The sequence below is a fragment of the Macaca nemestrina genome, chromosome 4 (genome assembly GCF_043159975.1).
Source record: "Macaca nemestrina isolate mMacNem1 chromosome 4, mMacNem.hap1, whole genome shotgun sequence".
In the NCBI taxonomy this organism is placed as follows: Eukaryota; Metazoa; Chordata; class Mammalia; order Primates; family Cercopithecidae; genus Macaca; species Macaca nemestrina.
In genome coordinates, this window is record NC_092128.1 from 56,307,262 (window position 1) to 56,325,010 (window position 17,749).

General features: G+C 43.5%; 2 protein-coding genes across 19 annotated transcripts in view; one reads left to right on the forward strand and one right to left on the reverse strand.

Annotated features, from left to right (window-relative positions):
- The window catches only part of LOC105475890 (F-box and leucine rich repeat protein 13), a 273,121-nt gene that overhangs the window by 198,094 nt on the left and 57,278 nt on the right, over positions 1-17,749 (forward strand). For 15 of the 18 annotated variants that reach the window (XR_011621591.1, XM_071093958.1, XM_071093972.1 and 12 more), the window contains 2 exons: positions 9,188-9,307; positions 10,045-10,171. Coding sequence is in view for 17 of the 18 variants with exons in the window: in XM_071093958.1 (XP_070950059.1) it covers positions 9,188-9,307; positions 10,045-10,171 (247 nt within the window). In the remaining variant the exon portion in view is untranslated. Of the gene's footprint in view, positions 1-8,428; positions 9,021-9,187; positions 9,308-10,044; positions 10,172-17,749 lie in introns of those variants that run through there. The other 3 variants (XM_071093967.1, XM_071093962.1, XM_071093968.1) reach the window with 3 other exon arrangements.
- Positions 1-17,749, reverse strand: part of LOC105475357 (family with sequence similarity 185 member A) — a 168,302-nt gene that overhangs the window by 27,002 nt on the left and 123,551 nt on the right. The gene's annotated exons all lie outside the window — the stretch shown is intronic.

Genomic DNA, 17,749 nt, shown 5'->3' on the forward strand with positions numbered 1-17,749 from the left:
AAAGTCAGGAGTCCAAGTGTTAAAGTAGAGGTAAGTGCAGAGTTCTGTGGTTATAAGAAAGAGGCCTCCCAACCCAGATTGATTATATGGGGTGTAGGGAGAGCTCAGGATATGAGGAATTATGGACCCTTGTAAAATTAAGCAAACTCACAGGAATACTTACAGGCTACCTTTCCTAATGAGGGTTTCCATAGCTAGTTCAGTTAACATGATCTTTTCCATATGGACTTTCTGACTTGCTTATGAAGAACCAATCTCACCGAAGGTTTTTCCTCTTGGGTACTGGTTAGATTTTTCGTCTGTGTAGAATTTCTGACAAATGGACAGAGGGTGGGTTCTTATTGAAATTCTTTCTTTAGCTGGTCCACTATTGGACTACTCTCCTGGTATTCTCGGGAGCAAATTCTGTTTTTATTTATTTATTTATTTATTTATTTATTTATTTATTTATGTGAGACAGAGTCTCACTCTGTTGCCCAGGCTGGAGGGCAGTGGCATGATCTCAGCTCACTGTAACCTCTGCCTCCTGTGCTGAAGTGATTCTCCAGCCTCAGCCTCTTGAGTAGCTGCGATTATAGGTGTGTGCCACCCCACCTGACTAATTTTTATATTTTTAGTAGAGAGAAGGTTTTACCATTTTGGCCAGGCTCGTCTGGAATTCCTGACTTCAAGCGATCCACCTGCCTCAGGCTCCCAAAGTGCTGGGAATACAGGTGTGAGCCACCACACCCAGCCAAGGATCAAGAGGGTTCTTGCTGAAACCCCTTCCCCAGTGGGTAGCTCAGCCTCTTACCTATGTAGGATTCTTATAATCTTATAGGACCAGATAATAACAAAATAGCATTTGATCCACAAAATTATACTTGAGCCACATTAAAGTTGGCTAATATTTGGGAAAGCACAAGTCAGCATAATAATCTAAGCTACACAGAATCTTTTATTTATTCATTTTTATTTTTTAAAGACAGGGTCTTGCTCTGTTGCCCAGGCTGAAGTACAGTTGCACAGTTACTATAACCTTGAACTCCTGGGCTCAAGTGATCCTCCTGCCTCAGCCTCCCATGTAGCTAGAACTACAAGGCACACTTCATCATATCCAGCTAATTTTTAAATTTTTCTAGAGACAGGGTCTCACTATGCCCAGGCAGGTCTTAAACTTCTGGCTTCAAGTGATCTTTCCACCTTGGCCTCCCAAAATGCTGGGATTATAGGCATGAGCCACTGCACTGGCCCACTACATAGAATCTCAACCTATGTTGCTTATTATTAAAATGGGAAGGCAGCATGGGTCATTGGGAGCTGGAGGAGATATAAGGGTTTGGAATGGAAAAAACCTGGATTAGGAAATGAGGGCTCCAGCCAAGGGCCAGTGAAGAATTAAAGACTCCTGCCAACAGCCATGTGAGTGAGCCTGAAAGCAGACCCTATAGCCCCAGTCAAACCTTCAGATGACTGAAGCTCCAGCTGGCATCTTGACTGCACACTCATGAGAGACCCTGAGCTAGAACTACTCTAGTTCACTTCCAAATCCCTCAGATCCAGAAACGGGGAGATAATAAATATTTGCCATTTAAGCCACAAAGTTTGGATCAATTTGTTACATTTAATAATAACGGTGAGATGCAGACACAGACACACACACACTACATAAGTGTGTGTATCAACTAATTCTATCTGTATGAATATGTGAAATACAACTGAATTTCATTCTTGTATTTCACGCAGGCTTCTGCAGGTTTTTTTTTTTTTTTTGAGATGGAGTCTCACTCTGTCACCCAGGCTGGAGTGCAGTGGCACAATCTTGGCTCACTGCAACCTCTGCCTCCTGGGTTCAAGCGATTCTCCTGCCTCAGCCTCCCAAGTAGACAGGCACCCACCATCATCCCTGGCTAATTTTTGTATTTTTGTAGAGACAGGGTTTCACCATGTTGGCCAGGCTGGTCTTGAACTCCTGACCTCAGGTGACCCACCTGCCTTGGCCTCCTAAAGTGCTGGGATTACAGGTGTGAGCCACTGTGCCTTGCCTAATTAATCTTAAATGGAAGTTTTCTGCCTCCAGAAGTAGAGGTGACAAGACACTTCAAGGGGCTCTGCCAAAAATAGTTCAGATCCTTGATTAAATATATTTTCAATATATTGCTGAGCTCACAAAGAGTAAGAGAAATATCCAGTAGCCCTGAATCCCCTGGTTCTTTTCTACTCTCTCAATGAACAAATTCACTGAGATGAATAGTGAATAACCAGCAAACATAAAAGGTTGAGCAGCTCTGAACACAAATGTTATGACAACAGTTGCCTTTGAGAGAATCAGCTCTGAGCAAGACTCAAAGTAGGGAAGCAGAACCTGAGACTTCTGCAGAGTTTGTACCTCTTTAAGGGGGACAGAGTGGTCTCAGGTAGGTAGTTCCTGAGCTCCTGGAAGAAGTTAGCACAAAGCTTCTCAGGCTAGAGATTAAGATCAAATAAATAGGTACTCAAAGTCAAAGATTGCCAAAATGCACAAAGATACAAATCACCATGAAAAAGAGTCACAGAAACAGCAAAATACATTTGACCTTCAGGTAATTCAGATATAGGAATTGTCAGACAATTAAGTAGCCATGTATGAAATGTTCGAAGAAATAAAAAATGGAATCAGAAATATGAGCAGACAACCAAACAGGATAAAACAATTAGATTTATCTGGGAAAAAAACCTAACTTTTAGAAACAAATGATGTAATATAGTTATTGAAATAAACAATGGATTGCTGATCAGCAGATTAGAACTCACAGAGGAGAGAAGTATAGAGCTGGAAGATCATTCTGAAGAAATGACAACAGAGGGAGGATGAAAAAATATATAGGGTAAAAAGATAAAGCTTAGTATTGTAAAGGTAAACTGAGGCTGGAGCTGAACTGGGAACAAAGACACAAGGCAAATGGCAGTGAGAATAGCCTTTATTAGGACTCGCGGGTGAGGTTTCTCAGTCCAAAGGTGCGGGCCAAGGAAGTCGCGCTGAGGGAGGAGGATAGGGGCTTTTTATAGCCTGAGAGGTAAGGAAGCTGGTTGTGCAAACAGGGCCTGGGGGGTCTTGAAACTACTAGGGCAGGAGTTGAGTAAGGGTCATGAGGAAGGGGTCTTTGGAAACTGTTAACTGAAACTGGTATTTATGAACTTGTGGAATGCAGGTGAGCTGCAGGTCATGGGGGAGTGTGGTTGCCCAGCCGCAACTCTGACGCATGTAAGTCTGTGGGTGTGTACAAGGGTGAAGGGAGTCTTTAACGAAAGGCCTGCTACGCCGGGTAATGCCACCATGTTGGGTCTAGATTCCTGCCTAACATTCTGACCTCTTTCTAATAAGAAAATGGGGCGACGTGTTCATCTGGCTGCTTTCTGCTGGTATGGGTCGTCGTGGGGTTCTTCGGAGGTCGGAACTCGGGTATAGGGGTGGAGCAGCATCTGATTGAAAGTGACCTGGGAGACTTCTTTCATGCGGTCCTAGATGAAGCAGAGGACACAGGGAGCTATGAGTAGCAAGAAGCCAATGATTAGTAAGGGGCTTAGAAAGGGTAGGACTTAACCGGCCACAGACGACTGCCACCACGTAAGTGAGGGCCTTGATCTGAGGTTTTTCTGGTGGAGTCTTTCCTGAATCTTTTCCAGAGTGAGGAGATTGGTTTCTACTAGTCCTGACTCATTGATGTAGTGTTCGGCTGGGAAGGGGAAAGGAGGGGGTTAGGTTAGAGGAGTTAAAAGGGCTGGGTAAGGGTACCACAACCAGTGGGGGCTTATTCTATCTGCTGTGAGGCTTTTTGTAGTGAGTGTGAGGAGTATGCCTAGGTAGGTGACAGAAGGGCTGCAAAGTTGAGCCTTAGCCAGGGTAACCTGATAACCTCGGTCACCTAGAAAATTTAAAAGTGTAGCAGTATCTGCAAGGGAGCACTCCTAGGAAGGACTACATAGTAATAAGTCATCAACATACTGCAATAGTGTGCTGTGGGTTAGGGGACAGAGGACAACATCCATTGCAGTGCCTGTCCGAAAAAATGGGGGCTATCACGGAACCTTTGAGGCAAAATAGTCCAAGTCAGCTGGGAAGAAATATGAGTGTCTGGATCTTCCAATGTAAAAGCAAACAGAAAGTGGCAGTCTGGGTGTAGAGGGATGGTAAAGAAGGCATCCTTCAGGTCAAGGACAGTGAAATGGGTGGTGTCGGGGGAATGCGCAAGAGGAGTGTACATGGATTAGGAACAACTGGAAAGGTAGGGACTACTGCCTCATTGATGAGGCGTAGGTCCTGCATGAGACGATAGGCCCCAGAGCTTTTCCGTACAGGCAGGATAGGAGTATTGCATGGTGAGTTGGTGGGAACTAGAATGTGCTGTCGGAGCAGGCGTGTAATGATAGGTTTTAATCCCTGTCGATGTTCAAGGGAGATAGGGAACTGGGGTCTAGAAGGAAACTTGGAAGAGTCTTTTAGCCGGATGCGGACCGGAGTATGGTGCTGGGCAATGATCGGGGTGGAGGTGTCCCACACCTTAGGGTTAATGGGGACTGGAAACGGGAGTGGGGGGTCAGCCTGGCGGGGTTTGTCAGGTGAGAGAAGGGGGAAGAGGAACGTGAGGTGTGGGGAGGGGTTGGGTCGGAAGTGAACTGAGGCCCCTAGCTTGGAGAGGAGGTCTCATCCTAACAAGGGAACTGGGCACGAAGGAATGATAAGAAATGAGTGCAAGAAGAGGGAGCCATCTAGGTGGCAAGACAGAGGAGGAGTCTGGTGGTAGGTGTAGGGAGTGCCTTCAATTCCCATGACTGTGACAGTGGAGGGGTGGCTGGGGCCACTGAAGGAAGGCGAAACAAAGTAGGTAGCCCCCCGTGTCCATAAGGAAGGATATGGACTTACCTGCTACCTGGAGCATGACCCTGGGCTCGGCGAGAGTGAGAGGGGTTCCCGAGTCTGGGTTCCCGAATCTTCGTCAGTGTCGAGGAGCTGGAAGGCGCCTCCAATACCTGGAGGAGGGTCGTCATGTGGAGGTGCAGCAACCGTCCTTAGGTTGGGGCAGTCTGACCTCCAGTGGTCCATCCGCCGACAGTTCGGACAGGGGCGAGTTGGCTCCTTTGGGTTAGGGCACTGCCTGGCCCAGTGGCCGTCGTTGCCACACTTGAAGCAGGCACCAGATGGCGCTCGGGGAGTACCTCCTTTCTGGGAGCTCCTGGAGCCAGCTGGCCTCAGGGCTGCTACCAAGGCCTGGGTTTGGAGTTGTACCTTCTGTTTTAGCCTGGGCTGTCATTGGGCCTTGGCTGCTTCCTCCCTGGAGTTGTAGACCTTGAAGGCCAGTTTGACTAAATCCTGGATGGGAGTTTGAAGGCCTTCCTCCGCCTTTTTAAATTTTTTTGGATATCAGGGGCCGACTGACAAATGAAATATGAGGCCAAGATGGTTCCTCCTGCTGGGGAGGCAGGGTCAAGGCGGGTGTACTGAATAAGTGCCTCAGTCAGCTGATTAAGAAAAACGGCTGGATTTTCATCTTCGCCTTGGACTACCTCCTTTAATTTGTTAAAGTTGACTGATTTGTTAGAGGCTGCCTGCATGCCAGCAAGAAGGCACTGAACCATCATGTCTCGGTGGCGGTGGCCTGCCTGCCCTACTTGGTAGTCCCAGTCGGGCTCAGCCGAGGGCATTGCCTCAGTGCCAACTGGCATGGCAGGGTCAGTTAAATGAACCTGGTTAGCGTGCTGCCTGGCTGCCGCTAGGATGCGTTCCTGCTCCTCAGGAGACAGGGTTGAGGTCATAATGACATGGAGGTCGTGCCAGGTGAGGTCATATGCCTGGCATAGATACCTGAACTCTTTGATATAACGAGTAGGATTGGCCGAAAAGGAGCCTGCACGCTCCTCAACCTTAGACAAGTCTGCCAATGAAAACGGCACATGGACCCGGACTACTCCTTCGGCGCCTGCCACCTCTCATAAGGGACACAGGAGGTCGGTCCTGGACCGAGTATGGGCTGAGACAGGTGAGGAAGGGGAGGAGGTGGAGGTAGGAGAGGCAGGATCTGTCAGGTTTGGTGGGGACACAGAAGGGGTAGAGGGAAGGGGTGGTGCCGACGAGGATGGGGACAACGAGGGGTTAGGGTATGGAGGGGGTTGAGTGGGGGGCCAAAGAGGAGGCAGGGAAAGAGTGTCAGGAGGCTCAGAGAAGGAGGAAGAGTTGTCCTTCTCCTTGGCTGAGGGAGTAGATTTCGCGAGCAGGACCTGGGCCAACGAACATCAGGCACAGAGGTCTGGGCGAGAACGCAAGTCCTAGAAGGCCTGAACATAGGGTATCTTGGACTATTTGCCTAGTCTCTTACAGAAGTTGGTCAGATCTGTGAGAATGTTAAAGTCTAGAGTGCCTTCTGCAGGCCACTGAGACTGATTATCCAATTTATATTGCGGCCATGCTATTGTGCAGAAGAAAATGAGCCGCTTTCATTTTATGTCTTGGCTGAGACTTAAAGTCTGGAGATTCGCCAAGAGGCACCCCAGAGGAGATTTTTGGTTTGGTTTGGACTGGGTAGTTCCTATGGTCTCAAGGCGGGCAGTCCGGAGGCAATGGGAGCGTCCTCTCACTGCCACGTGGAGTGCGGGGTATGGTGGCTTTCAGGGAGGTTGGATGTCTCCTAGTCCCTGGTGCCAAGGTCACAGCTGACCAGAGAGAGCCCCTGACGCAGCCACGCGTTTCGGACAGGGACTCCTGGAGGGAACCTTCAGAACGGGGGGAAAACTTACCCAGCAGTGATCGAATTGAGTCCTCCAGGCTTGAGGAGGGGATCCTGGCTCGGGGAGAGGACAGCCTGCCCGACCTAGCAGGAGTCCGGGGAGGGGTCTCCTCCCGGGTTTTGGCACCAAATGTAAAGGTAAACTGAGGCTGGAGCCGAACCGGGAACAAAGACACAAGGCAAACAGCAGTGAGAATAGCTTTTATTAGGACTCGTGGGCGAGGTTCCTCGGTCCAAAGGCGTGGGCCAAGGAAGTCGCGCTGAGGGAGGAGGATAGGGGCTTTTTATAGCCTGAGAGGTAGGGAAACTGGTTGTGGAAACAGGGCCTGGGGGGGTCTTGAAACTACTAGGGCAGGAGTTGAGTAAGGGTCATGAGGAAGGGGTCTTTGGAAACTGTTAACTGAAACTGCTATTTACGAACTTGTGGAATGCAGGTGAGCTGCAGGTCATGGGGGAGTGTGGTTGCCCAGCCGGAACTCTGATGCATGTAAGTCTGCGGGTGTGTACAAGGGTGAAGGGAGTCTTTAACAAAAGGCCTGCTACGCCGGGTAACGCCGCCATGTTGGGTCTAGATTCCTGCCTAACAAGTATCAGAGTTTTAAGGTTTTAAAATGTATATATAAGAGTTAGATCTAAGATAGTAAGTTGGAGAGTTAAAACAATATATGTTTTTCTCAAACACACATCAATCCTTTAAAAAATCAACCATCAACAAAGTTTAAAAGCAAGTTCCAGCAACTTTCAAACTATTTTTATCAACAAATGATACTCTCTCACTACAAAGCAATTAACTCAGGAATCAGCAACAAAAAGATAAATTAAAAATACATATTTAAAAGAATTTAAAAGTAAAAATCCTAACGTGTCAGAATCACCTGAGGAGCTGAATAAAACTATAGACGCCCACGGGGCACAGTGGCTCACGCCTGTAGTCCTAGCACTTTGGGAAGCTCAGGCGGGCGGATCACGAGGTCAGGAGATCGAGACCATTCTGGCCAACATGGTGAAACCCCGTCTCTACTAAAAATACAAAAAATTAGCCGGGCATGGTGGCGGGCGCCTGTAGTCCCAGCTACTCAGGAGGCTGAGGCAGGAGAATGGCATGAACCCGGGAGGCAGAGCTTGTAGTGAGCCGAGATCGCACCACTGCACTCCAGCCTGGGTGACAGAGTGAGACTTGGTCTCCAAAACAAACAAAAAACAAACAAAAACTGTAGTTTCCCAAGCCCCACATCAGAGCTATTGAGTCTGAATCTTTAGGGTTGAAACCCCAGCTTGTGTATTTAAAAAAAGAAAAATACAAAAAAAAAAAAAAACCCCAGCATGGATACTTTTGATACACACCTAGGTTTGGCCCTAACTGCATTAACCAATTAATTTGGATCATTACCTCAATAATCTTTTCCATTGACTTTTAATCCTTTCTTGACTATAATATGAATTTCTACACACACACACACCCTTAACTGCTTTCCTAGGTGCTGGCACACTCCCCCTCTTACAGGTGGAAGGTGGGTTGATAGGCACAGCAGGCATCCACTTACTATGGCTCATTCAGCTGAAACAGGGTATCTTTTGTCTTTACTGCTCAGTTCTTTGCAAATCTGAACCAACAGGGGATGTAACGGATGTCAGCAATCAGCATGTTTTGCTCCCAGTGTTCTTCCCATCTGTATGCCCACTTGTAGAGCTGTTGTGAAACTGCCTCTTAGGATTGCATTGGTGGAAACTCCTGTCCTGCTTTATTTCCTGAAATGCTTCCTAGAAGGATCTGGTGGTTCTCAAAAGGAATTAGAAATGAAGATTCCAATGGAAGACAGGGAACTGATGGGCCAAACGAACATCCAGCCATTTATAAAGCAAGATCAACATGGTAGGGGTATGGCACTGACACACAGAAGTTTCTGATTAGGATAGTGTGGGAAGGCTAAGGTCAAGGTCTTCTTCCAGCATCAGGTTTTCTCTGATTCAGAAGGAAAGAAGTCAAAGGGCTCATGTTGGGTTTCCTGTCTAGCAAATTGACCTTGTGTTTAGTGAAAATTTCTCCAAAATCCTGGCAGTAGTTTGACTGTTAGTCTTGGTTCTCACTCTTCTAAGTTTTGATCTTTTTCTTTTGCAGGAAATGGTATCAGGGACTACTTAACTTGATCACATTTTAACCCAAGAGAAAAAGATCTTGAGGGCCATCTGTCTTATTAAAAATTATGAACAAAGGAACAGAAATAACATTTTAATTAATACTTCTCCCATTCCTCTCATTTCTACTTTTTTCTTACATTAAAATCTATATAATCAAATTTAGTTTTAAAATATTGACAAAATACCAGTGTATAGATATTACCTTGGTATTTTGGAACTATGTTGGGTATGGTAGCTATTACTTTAATACTATTCTATATGTTTATATATAGAATCACATGTAAAGTTTTTCTCACTCTTTCCTACAGAATTGGTGATATGGGGCTAAGGCAATTTCTTGATGGTCCTGCAAGCATAAGGATAAGAGAGCTAAATTTAAGCAACTGCGTGCGGCTAAGCGATGTCTCTGTTATGAAACTATCTGAGCGGTATGATAAACAGTCTTTTACATCATATCATTAGTAATTGTATATTTGATAATAGGAGAAATGAGACACCTAAAAGCAAAGATTTCATGACATTGGGGGGAACATCAGAGATGCCCAGAAGCTGGTTAAATATTCAGTGAAACCATGTGAAAGACATATGAAGTCACAGATTGGACCAATTTTTAAATTATATTATTATATTTAAATTACATCTGAGATGGAGTCATTCCTGAAATAATGAATATCTAGATATGAGTGGCTGTACTTTTTCAAGGAGATTATCTCTAATCTACTTTTTCAAGGAGATTATCTTTACTCCAGCATTTTCCAAGGGGTATTCTGGCTGGTTACTTTATTCTTGACTCCCCTCTTGTCAGAGGTCTTGTACAATTCCTGTAGCACACTTGTAAGGGATAAGTAGGGATCTTAACTTGCACTTTTAGAGGTCATTCATTGTGGTACTTACATGATAGTTTTTATATGTATGTGATATATTTTTTCCTTGTAGAAGTCGCAATATGAAACTAAATTACAGAAAGTCATATAATAATCTACTGCCCTTTCATCCAGCTTTGTAATGTCAAATTACTTTTTACTTTTAGTCTTACTTTTATGTTGAGTAAAGGAAAATCCTTGCTTCAATACCATTTGTTTTCCCAAGAGAGTTTTTATATGAAGAAATTGCTTACTGACAATATGATTGACAGCTAAAATTAATTCATGCTACTTTCTTTTAGCTGCCCTAATTTAAACTACTTGAGTTTACGAAATTGTGACCATTTGACAGCCCAAGGAATTGGATATATTGTGAACATCTTTTCCTTGGTATCGATAGATCTCTCTGGAACAGACATCTCTAATGAGGTAAAAAAATTCAAAACAGTACAATGACTTTTGTTTTCTATAATGCAATTATTTGCTATTTTGTAAACAATGGAGAGAACAACAATATGTTTTATTTCTTATCCTATTATGAAAGTGAAGTTTAGGGATATTGTTTCTAGAAGGGTGATAAAAAAGTTTCTTTGTGAATCAACAGTCATGTTTCTCTGTTTAAAAAAATAGCAAAATATTGTATTTGGAGGAAAGTCATGACAGATCAGAGTATGTCATGATAATTTGAGATTTGTTTCATTATAGAAGTTTTGGAGATAATATATGTTAGATGGCTTAACTATATGTTTCTTACAGATTGCACATTTTATAAGACTGCCTGAATGCCTTGAGATCTAAGTCTTTAGTTCAAGACTATAAGTCTAGAAATGGCCTCAACAAATCTACAAAAGGATATATTTTAAGGAATTCATTTCCTGCAAGCTGCTGATTGTATTCATCAGGGTTGAGACTCAGGCCATATCCATCTTATCCCTCTGGGACTGCCCCATTTACTAATCAAAAGGAGGATAACCCTGAGAGATTTGTCATGTTTCTGAAAGAACTAAATGGGCTATAGTTATATTAAGGAATATATGGACTTCTCTTGAAAATCATGCATTTGGAGGGATATAGGAAGACAATATCTTATATCCTATATCCTTCCTATATAGGAGGGATAGCCCCAGTGCATCCTTTAACATGAACTGTTTCTTTCCGCTTCTCACTGCATTGCAGACATCTGTGTTATGTGTTCATCCTTCGTCAACATTCAGTGGAGTCTTTTAAATGAAGGACTAGATCTGTTCATTGGTCTAGGTTCTTTCCTTTCTTTATCTATGAATGAACTTGGATTCAGCCTCCTTTCTGCTAGATGATCTCCTCTTCCCTTCCATATCATCCATGAGTTATAGGAGATTATGGGTAGGGAGCAGTATCATGGAGTCAACTCATTATGGCAGGGTCAGTGTCTGGTCTTCTCAATGTTGTCTTCTGTCCAAGCTGGAATTCACTGAGATGTACGAGGGCCCATTTGGTGTTTAGTTTCCTGTCCAGGTGGATCCCGGATGTCTCTTCCTTGTTCCAACTCCAAGGCCCCTTCAAGTCTTCAGGCTTCCCTGTCATGTCTGCCTTGCTCGGGGCTCCTCTGGGTTTTTCTGCGTCATGGAGATCCTGTGAGGCTGTCTTAGGTCCACAGTCCTAGACACCTGCTGGAGACATTTTCTTGCTCCCGCATCATGGATGTTTTTGCCCCCAAACCCATGACTCACCCTCCCCTTGCTCTGCTACACAGTGACTCACACAAGTCAGCTGGATTCCAGAGTAGGGTTGGTGCTTGTGAGACATTTGTGAGTGATTAAAGGGCCAGCAGAAGGGATATTCCAGGGTTTTCCTCTACCTTTCTTTGCATCATCATCATCAGCTGCATTTCTTTAGTGGTATACTCCCCTCTAAACCACAGGCCTGCTGTGGTTCTAGCTTCCCTGAATGACCTTGACCTCTGGGCTTCTATAACATCATATCTTCCCATTGTCCTTCCAGCATAGGGACAGTAGTGGCTTCCTACTGCTGCTAAGTTCTAGATTTTGTCACTGTCCCATTGGCTTCTCAGTTTCTCTACCACCTATGTAGACACTCCCCCATTAAAATTAAATCTCAGTTTTGAATGCTCAGGGTTGTTTCTCCTTTTCCCATTGACTCTTAACTGATGCAATGACGAGCACAGGAACACTCTGTCTTACTGCTTTTATCAACCCTCCTGGGAAAGGTGGAATGGGTTCCCATCTACTTAGGTCCCCAAGCCTACCTGGGGGTTCCAACTTTTTCTCTAGCTGGGTAGAGACTGAGAAGGTCTAGAACAGAGCCCCATATGGTGAATTTCTCAGCATTTGCTTCCCTCTGGCTCTCCCCTCCCCTCCTCTTTTCCCCTGTCCTCTCCTTTCCTCCTCTCCCTTCTCATCTTCTTCCCCTCCACCTCCTCTCTCCCCTCTTCTCATATTTGCTCCTCTCCTTTTGACATAGATTATTTTCCTAATCTGAGGGTGGAAAAGAATGTTCCAACCGATTACATGGTTTTGAAAAATGTTATGCTCCAAGTCTTTCAGGGCTTGGGCTTTTGAAGCTTAAAGGCCCAGGATTTTTCTCCTGTGTTCTTCTGTAAGAACCTTTTCCTGACACATAGGAGTAGAATGGCCAGCTGTTGTCTGAAGGGTCACAGAGTGACGAGAAGTAGAGAATCAAAGCACATTATAAAACACATCAAAATATGATTCCCCCACAGCACTTACCACAAGGCTGAAGTGCCTGGGGAATATTTGTTGACTGAATGGAGTAAAGGTTAAAATGCTTATTTAGTTTTTAGCATTTGGGGAAAGCTCAGGTTTTATTTTTAAAGACTGTATATTAAAATTTTATCTACAGAGGACAAGTTAAAAACTTAGGAATATAGGCCAGGCACAATGGCTCATGCCTGTAATCCCAGCACTTTGGGAGACTGAGGCAGGCAGGTCACTTGAACCCAAGAGTTTGAGACCAGCCTGGGTAACATGATGAAACCCCATCTCTACAAAACATACAAAAATTAGCCAGGTGTGATGATGCGCACCTACAGACCCAGCTACTCAGGAGGCTGAGAGGTGGGAGTATGGCTTGAGCCCGGGAGGTCGAGGCTAGCGAGCTGTGATTGTACCACTGCACTCTAGCCTGGGAAACCTGGGCAACAGAGTAAGATCCTGTCTCAAGAAAACAAAAAACAAAAAACTTCGGAGTATAGCCTTGAGTTCTAGTCTCTGTTTTTATTTTCTTCCGAAGCATATATGTAATTTAAGAGAATTGTAAATGGATATCTATGGGGAATTATACTAATTGTTTTCTGCTACAAGATTGAAAAATAAGTCTTCTGTTGTTTTCTTCCTCCAAGTCAGTTAAACTCTGATCTAAAAAGCAAATGATTGACAATTACAGTGCTACAACAGCTGAGGAAGCTAACCTCAAACAGTCAAATTAAAATGAGTCATCCCGGATGTCAACTTGGGCAGCTAAACACCAGCCTGATTGATTATAGGTCTGAGTAAGTGCAAATTTGACTACAGACATAACATTCAGGATTTAAACTGGAATGTTGCAGATACCCAGCAAAGATCAAATGTGACCAGTTGTGCCATTTGGGGGAAAATTTCCCATATTTTCTAATAATTGTGTTCATTCTCAATTCTTAATGGTGAATTTTCAGTTAGAATCACACTACTCATTTAGTTAACAAGTATTTACTCTGACTACATTGTGCTCAGTGCTGAGAATACTGGAATGAACAAAACAGCCATGATTCCTCCTCCTAGTACTTACATTCTAGTGGGAAGACAGGAGTGGGGCAAGTGGTTACACAGTATGATGAGTGTGGGAAACAGAGAGGGGAAACCTAACCTGGCTCAGAGGACTTCTTTTCCCAGAGAAGAAAGGATGTTCTGTGAGCCAGAGAAGCAGCCTGCACAAAGGCATAGAGGTTTAAAACTGTGAGACATCAAGAAACCCACACATTTGGGTATGGCCTGAGAAGTATGGTGAGAGATGATGTTTAAGAGGTAGACAGGGATCAGGTCATTGAGGGTCCAGAGGCCACATTAAGGAATTTGATCTCTGCTCTTTGGGCCGTGGAAGGACATTCAGTATCGTCAGAACAGTAATATGGTCAGATTTTTTTTATTCTGAAAAGGTCACTTCTATCTGCTAGACAGATATGGGAATCATAGATGCATAGTGACCAATTATAAAGCAGTCATCCAGGTGAAAAGTTATGAACGCCTGTGTTAGGGAGAGGGCAGTAAGCATGTAGCAAAGTCAGCACAGTTGGGAGACACTGAGGAAGAAGAAACAATGAGATAGAGCTCAACTGAATGTGAGGATAAGGAAGAGAGGGAGCAAATCAAGGATGGCACCAGAGTTTTGGCTTGAGCATCTGCATAAAGGATGGTGTGCCTTCCTCAGCTATGTCTCTTACACAATCAGGGAGCAGGTTTGCTGCAGGTTGGGAAAATGAACATGTTTAGTTTGATTCACTTGCAGGACAGCTTTATAGAGATGTAGCTCAGGAAACCAATTGAAATTCACACCTCAAAAGTAGAAGAGCTTTTTGGGGTTGGAGAGCTAAAGGGACATTGTGTTCTGAACAATCATGAAAACTCAAGAAGAAGTGGATCAGCAAAGGCAAAAATCCAGACATTTAGAAATCCAGAAAGATGTTTATTGGAGAGAACTAACTTAAATGGGGGAAGCAAAGAGGAGAACACAGTTATTTCAAGATTTATATGTTTCTTATAACAATCTTATTATCCTCAGTTATTCCTTTTGTGGAAAATAGTGAATCATTTATTGTATCATCCATGAATAAAAGTTGTTTAGGAAGTTACCTACCAAGTACATATTAGGGAAAGAGGAAATATGTCAATTTGCCTCTTCTTATATAAACAGGATAGGGTTCTAAGTGGGAGAAATAGCTTACTAATGTGATAATATCTTAAGGTATCTTTAGAAATCTTTAATCTCCTACAGCTTTTCAAAATATTCACTTAAATGGGCTATTATTCATTCCCTTCCTGCTCCAGAGGATTATTTGAATATGAGGTTATATCTCCATGTATGTGGGAAAATATTTTCTGCTACTTAATCAGATTATCATTTACTAAAGACCACAGGATCCATGGTGAGGGCAGTTCAGTCTGTTACTTAAGTTGCCTTAGTCACCACCATATTTGTTGTTTAAAGGAAAAGTGAGTCAGAGCAGTCTCCCAGACAGTGTGCTTAGACAGTGGTTTAAGAACACTCTTTTATTTGCTTGATTTTCAAAAATTTTTATTATGAGTACAAGATCTTCAGTGCCTGTTACGTAGGCAATCTCCTGCAGTTCCCTCACTAGAATATCAGATCCATGAAGACTGAAACTTTGTTTTGTTTACTGCTGTTTTCCCAGAACCCTGGGAAGTAGTAGACACTTGATCAATACTCATTGAATGAAGGGAAAAAATGCTAGGCTCTAGGATTAACAAATGTGAGTAAGACCTATTTTCTGCAGCCCAGTTTGGAAGGGTGGGTGTGGGCAATTTAGATGTGATGGGGCAGGCATAGTGATAGAGGTGAGAAGAGGAAAGCATCTCTTAATTCAGCCTGCCCAACACAGAAGCATGTGAATGTATCCTTGTTCAAGGAACTTGATTTAGCTTAGTCCTGCTAGAATACACTATATAAAAAGATATCATGGAGGGAATTTCATGCTCTGTCAAGGAGATTGGACTTGCACTAATGGGTGATGTGTAGGGGAGTCATAGTCATAGTCAGCCTTCCATTTTAGGTAGATTATTTGGGTTGTTCTCTGGGGGACAGACTGAAGAGGAGAAGGACTGGGGGCAGGGAGGCAAGTAGGAGGTATTTTAGTAGTTAAAGGAAGAGATGAGGAGTTCTTGAACTAGGTCAGAGGCTTGAACAAGCATGGAAAGGACATATTGAAGCATGTTTAGTAGCTAAAACTGAAATAACTTGGTGATTGATTATTGTGGAAAATGAGGACCTGGGTGGAGGGATGGGAAGATAAGAATTGACTTAAAAGTTCTGGCTTTGGAATAAAAAATTTAAGAATTGGCCAGGTGTGGTAGCTCACACCTGTAATCCTAGCATTTTGGGAGGCTGAGGTGGGCAGATCACTTGATCTCAAGAATTCAAGACCAGCTTGGCCAACATGACAAAACCCCATCTCTACAAAAATACAGAAAAAAAAAATTAGACAGGCATGGTGGCAGGCTCCTGTAGTGCCAGCTACCTGGAGGTCTGAGGTGGGAGGATCACTTGAGTCCAAGAGGTCAAAGCTACAGCGAGCTGAGATTGTACCACTGTACTCCAGCCTGGGTGACAAAGTGAGACCCTGTCTTAAAAAAAAAAATTAAAAAAAAATTTTTAAATCTGGCTTTGGGTGGATGGAGGTCCTACCTCTAAAAAGAGGTAATATAAGAGAAGTAACAGGTTTTGAGGGAAAGATGGTTTTAGTTTTATCAGACTGAGTTAGAATCTGTGGGATATTCAGGCCAAAGGATTGGGAGAGAAATGATTACCAGACCTGCAGATGGGGGAGTCACTCTCATGGAGGTGTGAATATGGCCAAGATCCTCAAGGACAGCGTAGGGGCATGAGGAGAAATGTACTCCCAGGAAGAATGTAGCAGAACACCAGTGCTTAGGGAGTGGAAAGAAGAAGATAAATCCATGAAGGAGACTAAAGAAAGAAGGTCAAAAAGATTGTAAGAGGACCAGGTGATGTAGTCAAGTGTGGAGTGTAATGGGAATAACAACAGTGTCTAATAAAACCAAGAAATTAAATCGGAAAGACAAAAATTAAAGAAAAATTTTTTTTAGAGACAGAGCCTCACTCTGCCCCCCAGGCTAGAATGCAGTGGCACCATCAAAGCTTACTGCAGCCTCGACCTCCTAGGCTGAAGCAATAGTCCTGCTTCAGCCTCCTGAGTAGCTAGGACTATCGGCAAGTGCCAGCACACCCAGCTATGACCAAAATTTGAAGGAACATTTACTATTAATTAAAGAAACCTCTGTCTACCACTCCAGGACCACTTCATGCCCCTGCTCAGCTCATTTCCTTTCCCTCAGCCCCACTGCTCTCATTTAGCTCCTCAAGCCAAATCCCTTCCTACCTCAGGACCTTTCTGTATGTTACACCTCCTGCCTGGGTCTGCGACTCCTTCCGTTCTTCATGTGCCTGGGTAGGGGCAGATGCTAAGCAAGTAATCACTGATGATAATGACAACAAAGCATCTTGACATATGTTAATAGTGCCAGTTTTTACATTTATGACATTATTTTTTCTATTATAAATATTGGTCATGTTGTCCATAATTATCAGAAAATCACACTTCTCAATCTAGATCATTTCAAGGCAATATCAATGGGTTTGTATTACGGATTCATTCTTTAAGAAAACATAAATCATATGGTGATGTTAATGTCTCTAGATTTTTAAAAAATAAGTGTCGTTTAGTTCCTAATGTGTTGTATATTATCTCTGCCACATTACAGCATAGTTCCCTAGGGGAGTGTTACCTATTACTATTATCACAGTAATAATGGGTCTTAAATTACTGACAGCATACAGATTATTTTCAAATTGAATTGCAAAAAGAAGAACTCTAATTGAATATTGGCATGCTGTTTCCATGTTAGTTTTAATTGTATGTATTATAAGGCTATCTAGTTTCAGCTATTTCTAGCCAAAAAATCTATTACTAAATACTAAAATAGAAAGAAGCCAATGTGAGAACTTTAATAGTCATTGGTAGAGTCTAATCATTTCTTATAACTGCCCATCTGCCTCCTCTCCATCCCCACTGCCCCTGGCTTAGTTCAAGCACTATTTCTCATACTCACCTTTGCTGCAGGGTTAGCTTCCAGCATGCAAATCTCAGTCCGTCTATAAAAACAGACACACAGACCAGTGGAACAGAATAGAGAAACCAGAAGTAAGCCCACACATTTATAGCGAGCTGAGTTTTGAAAAAGGCACCAAGAACACACA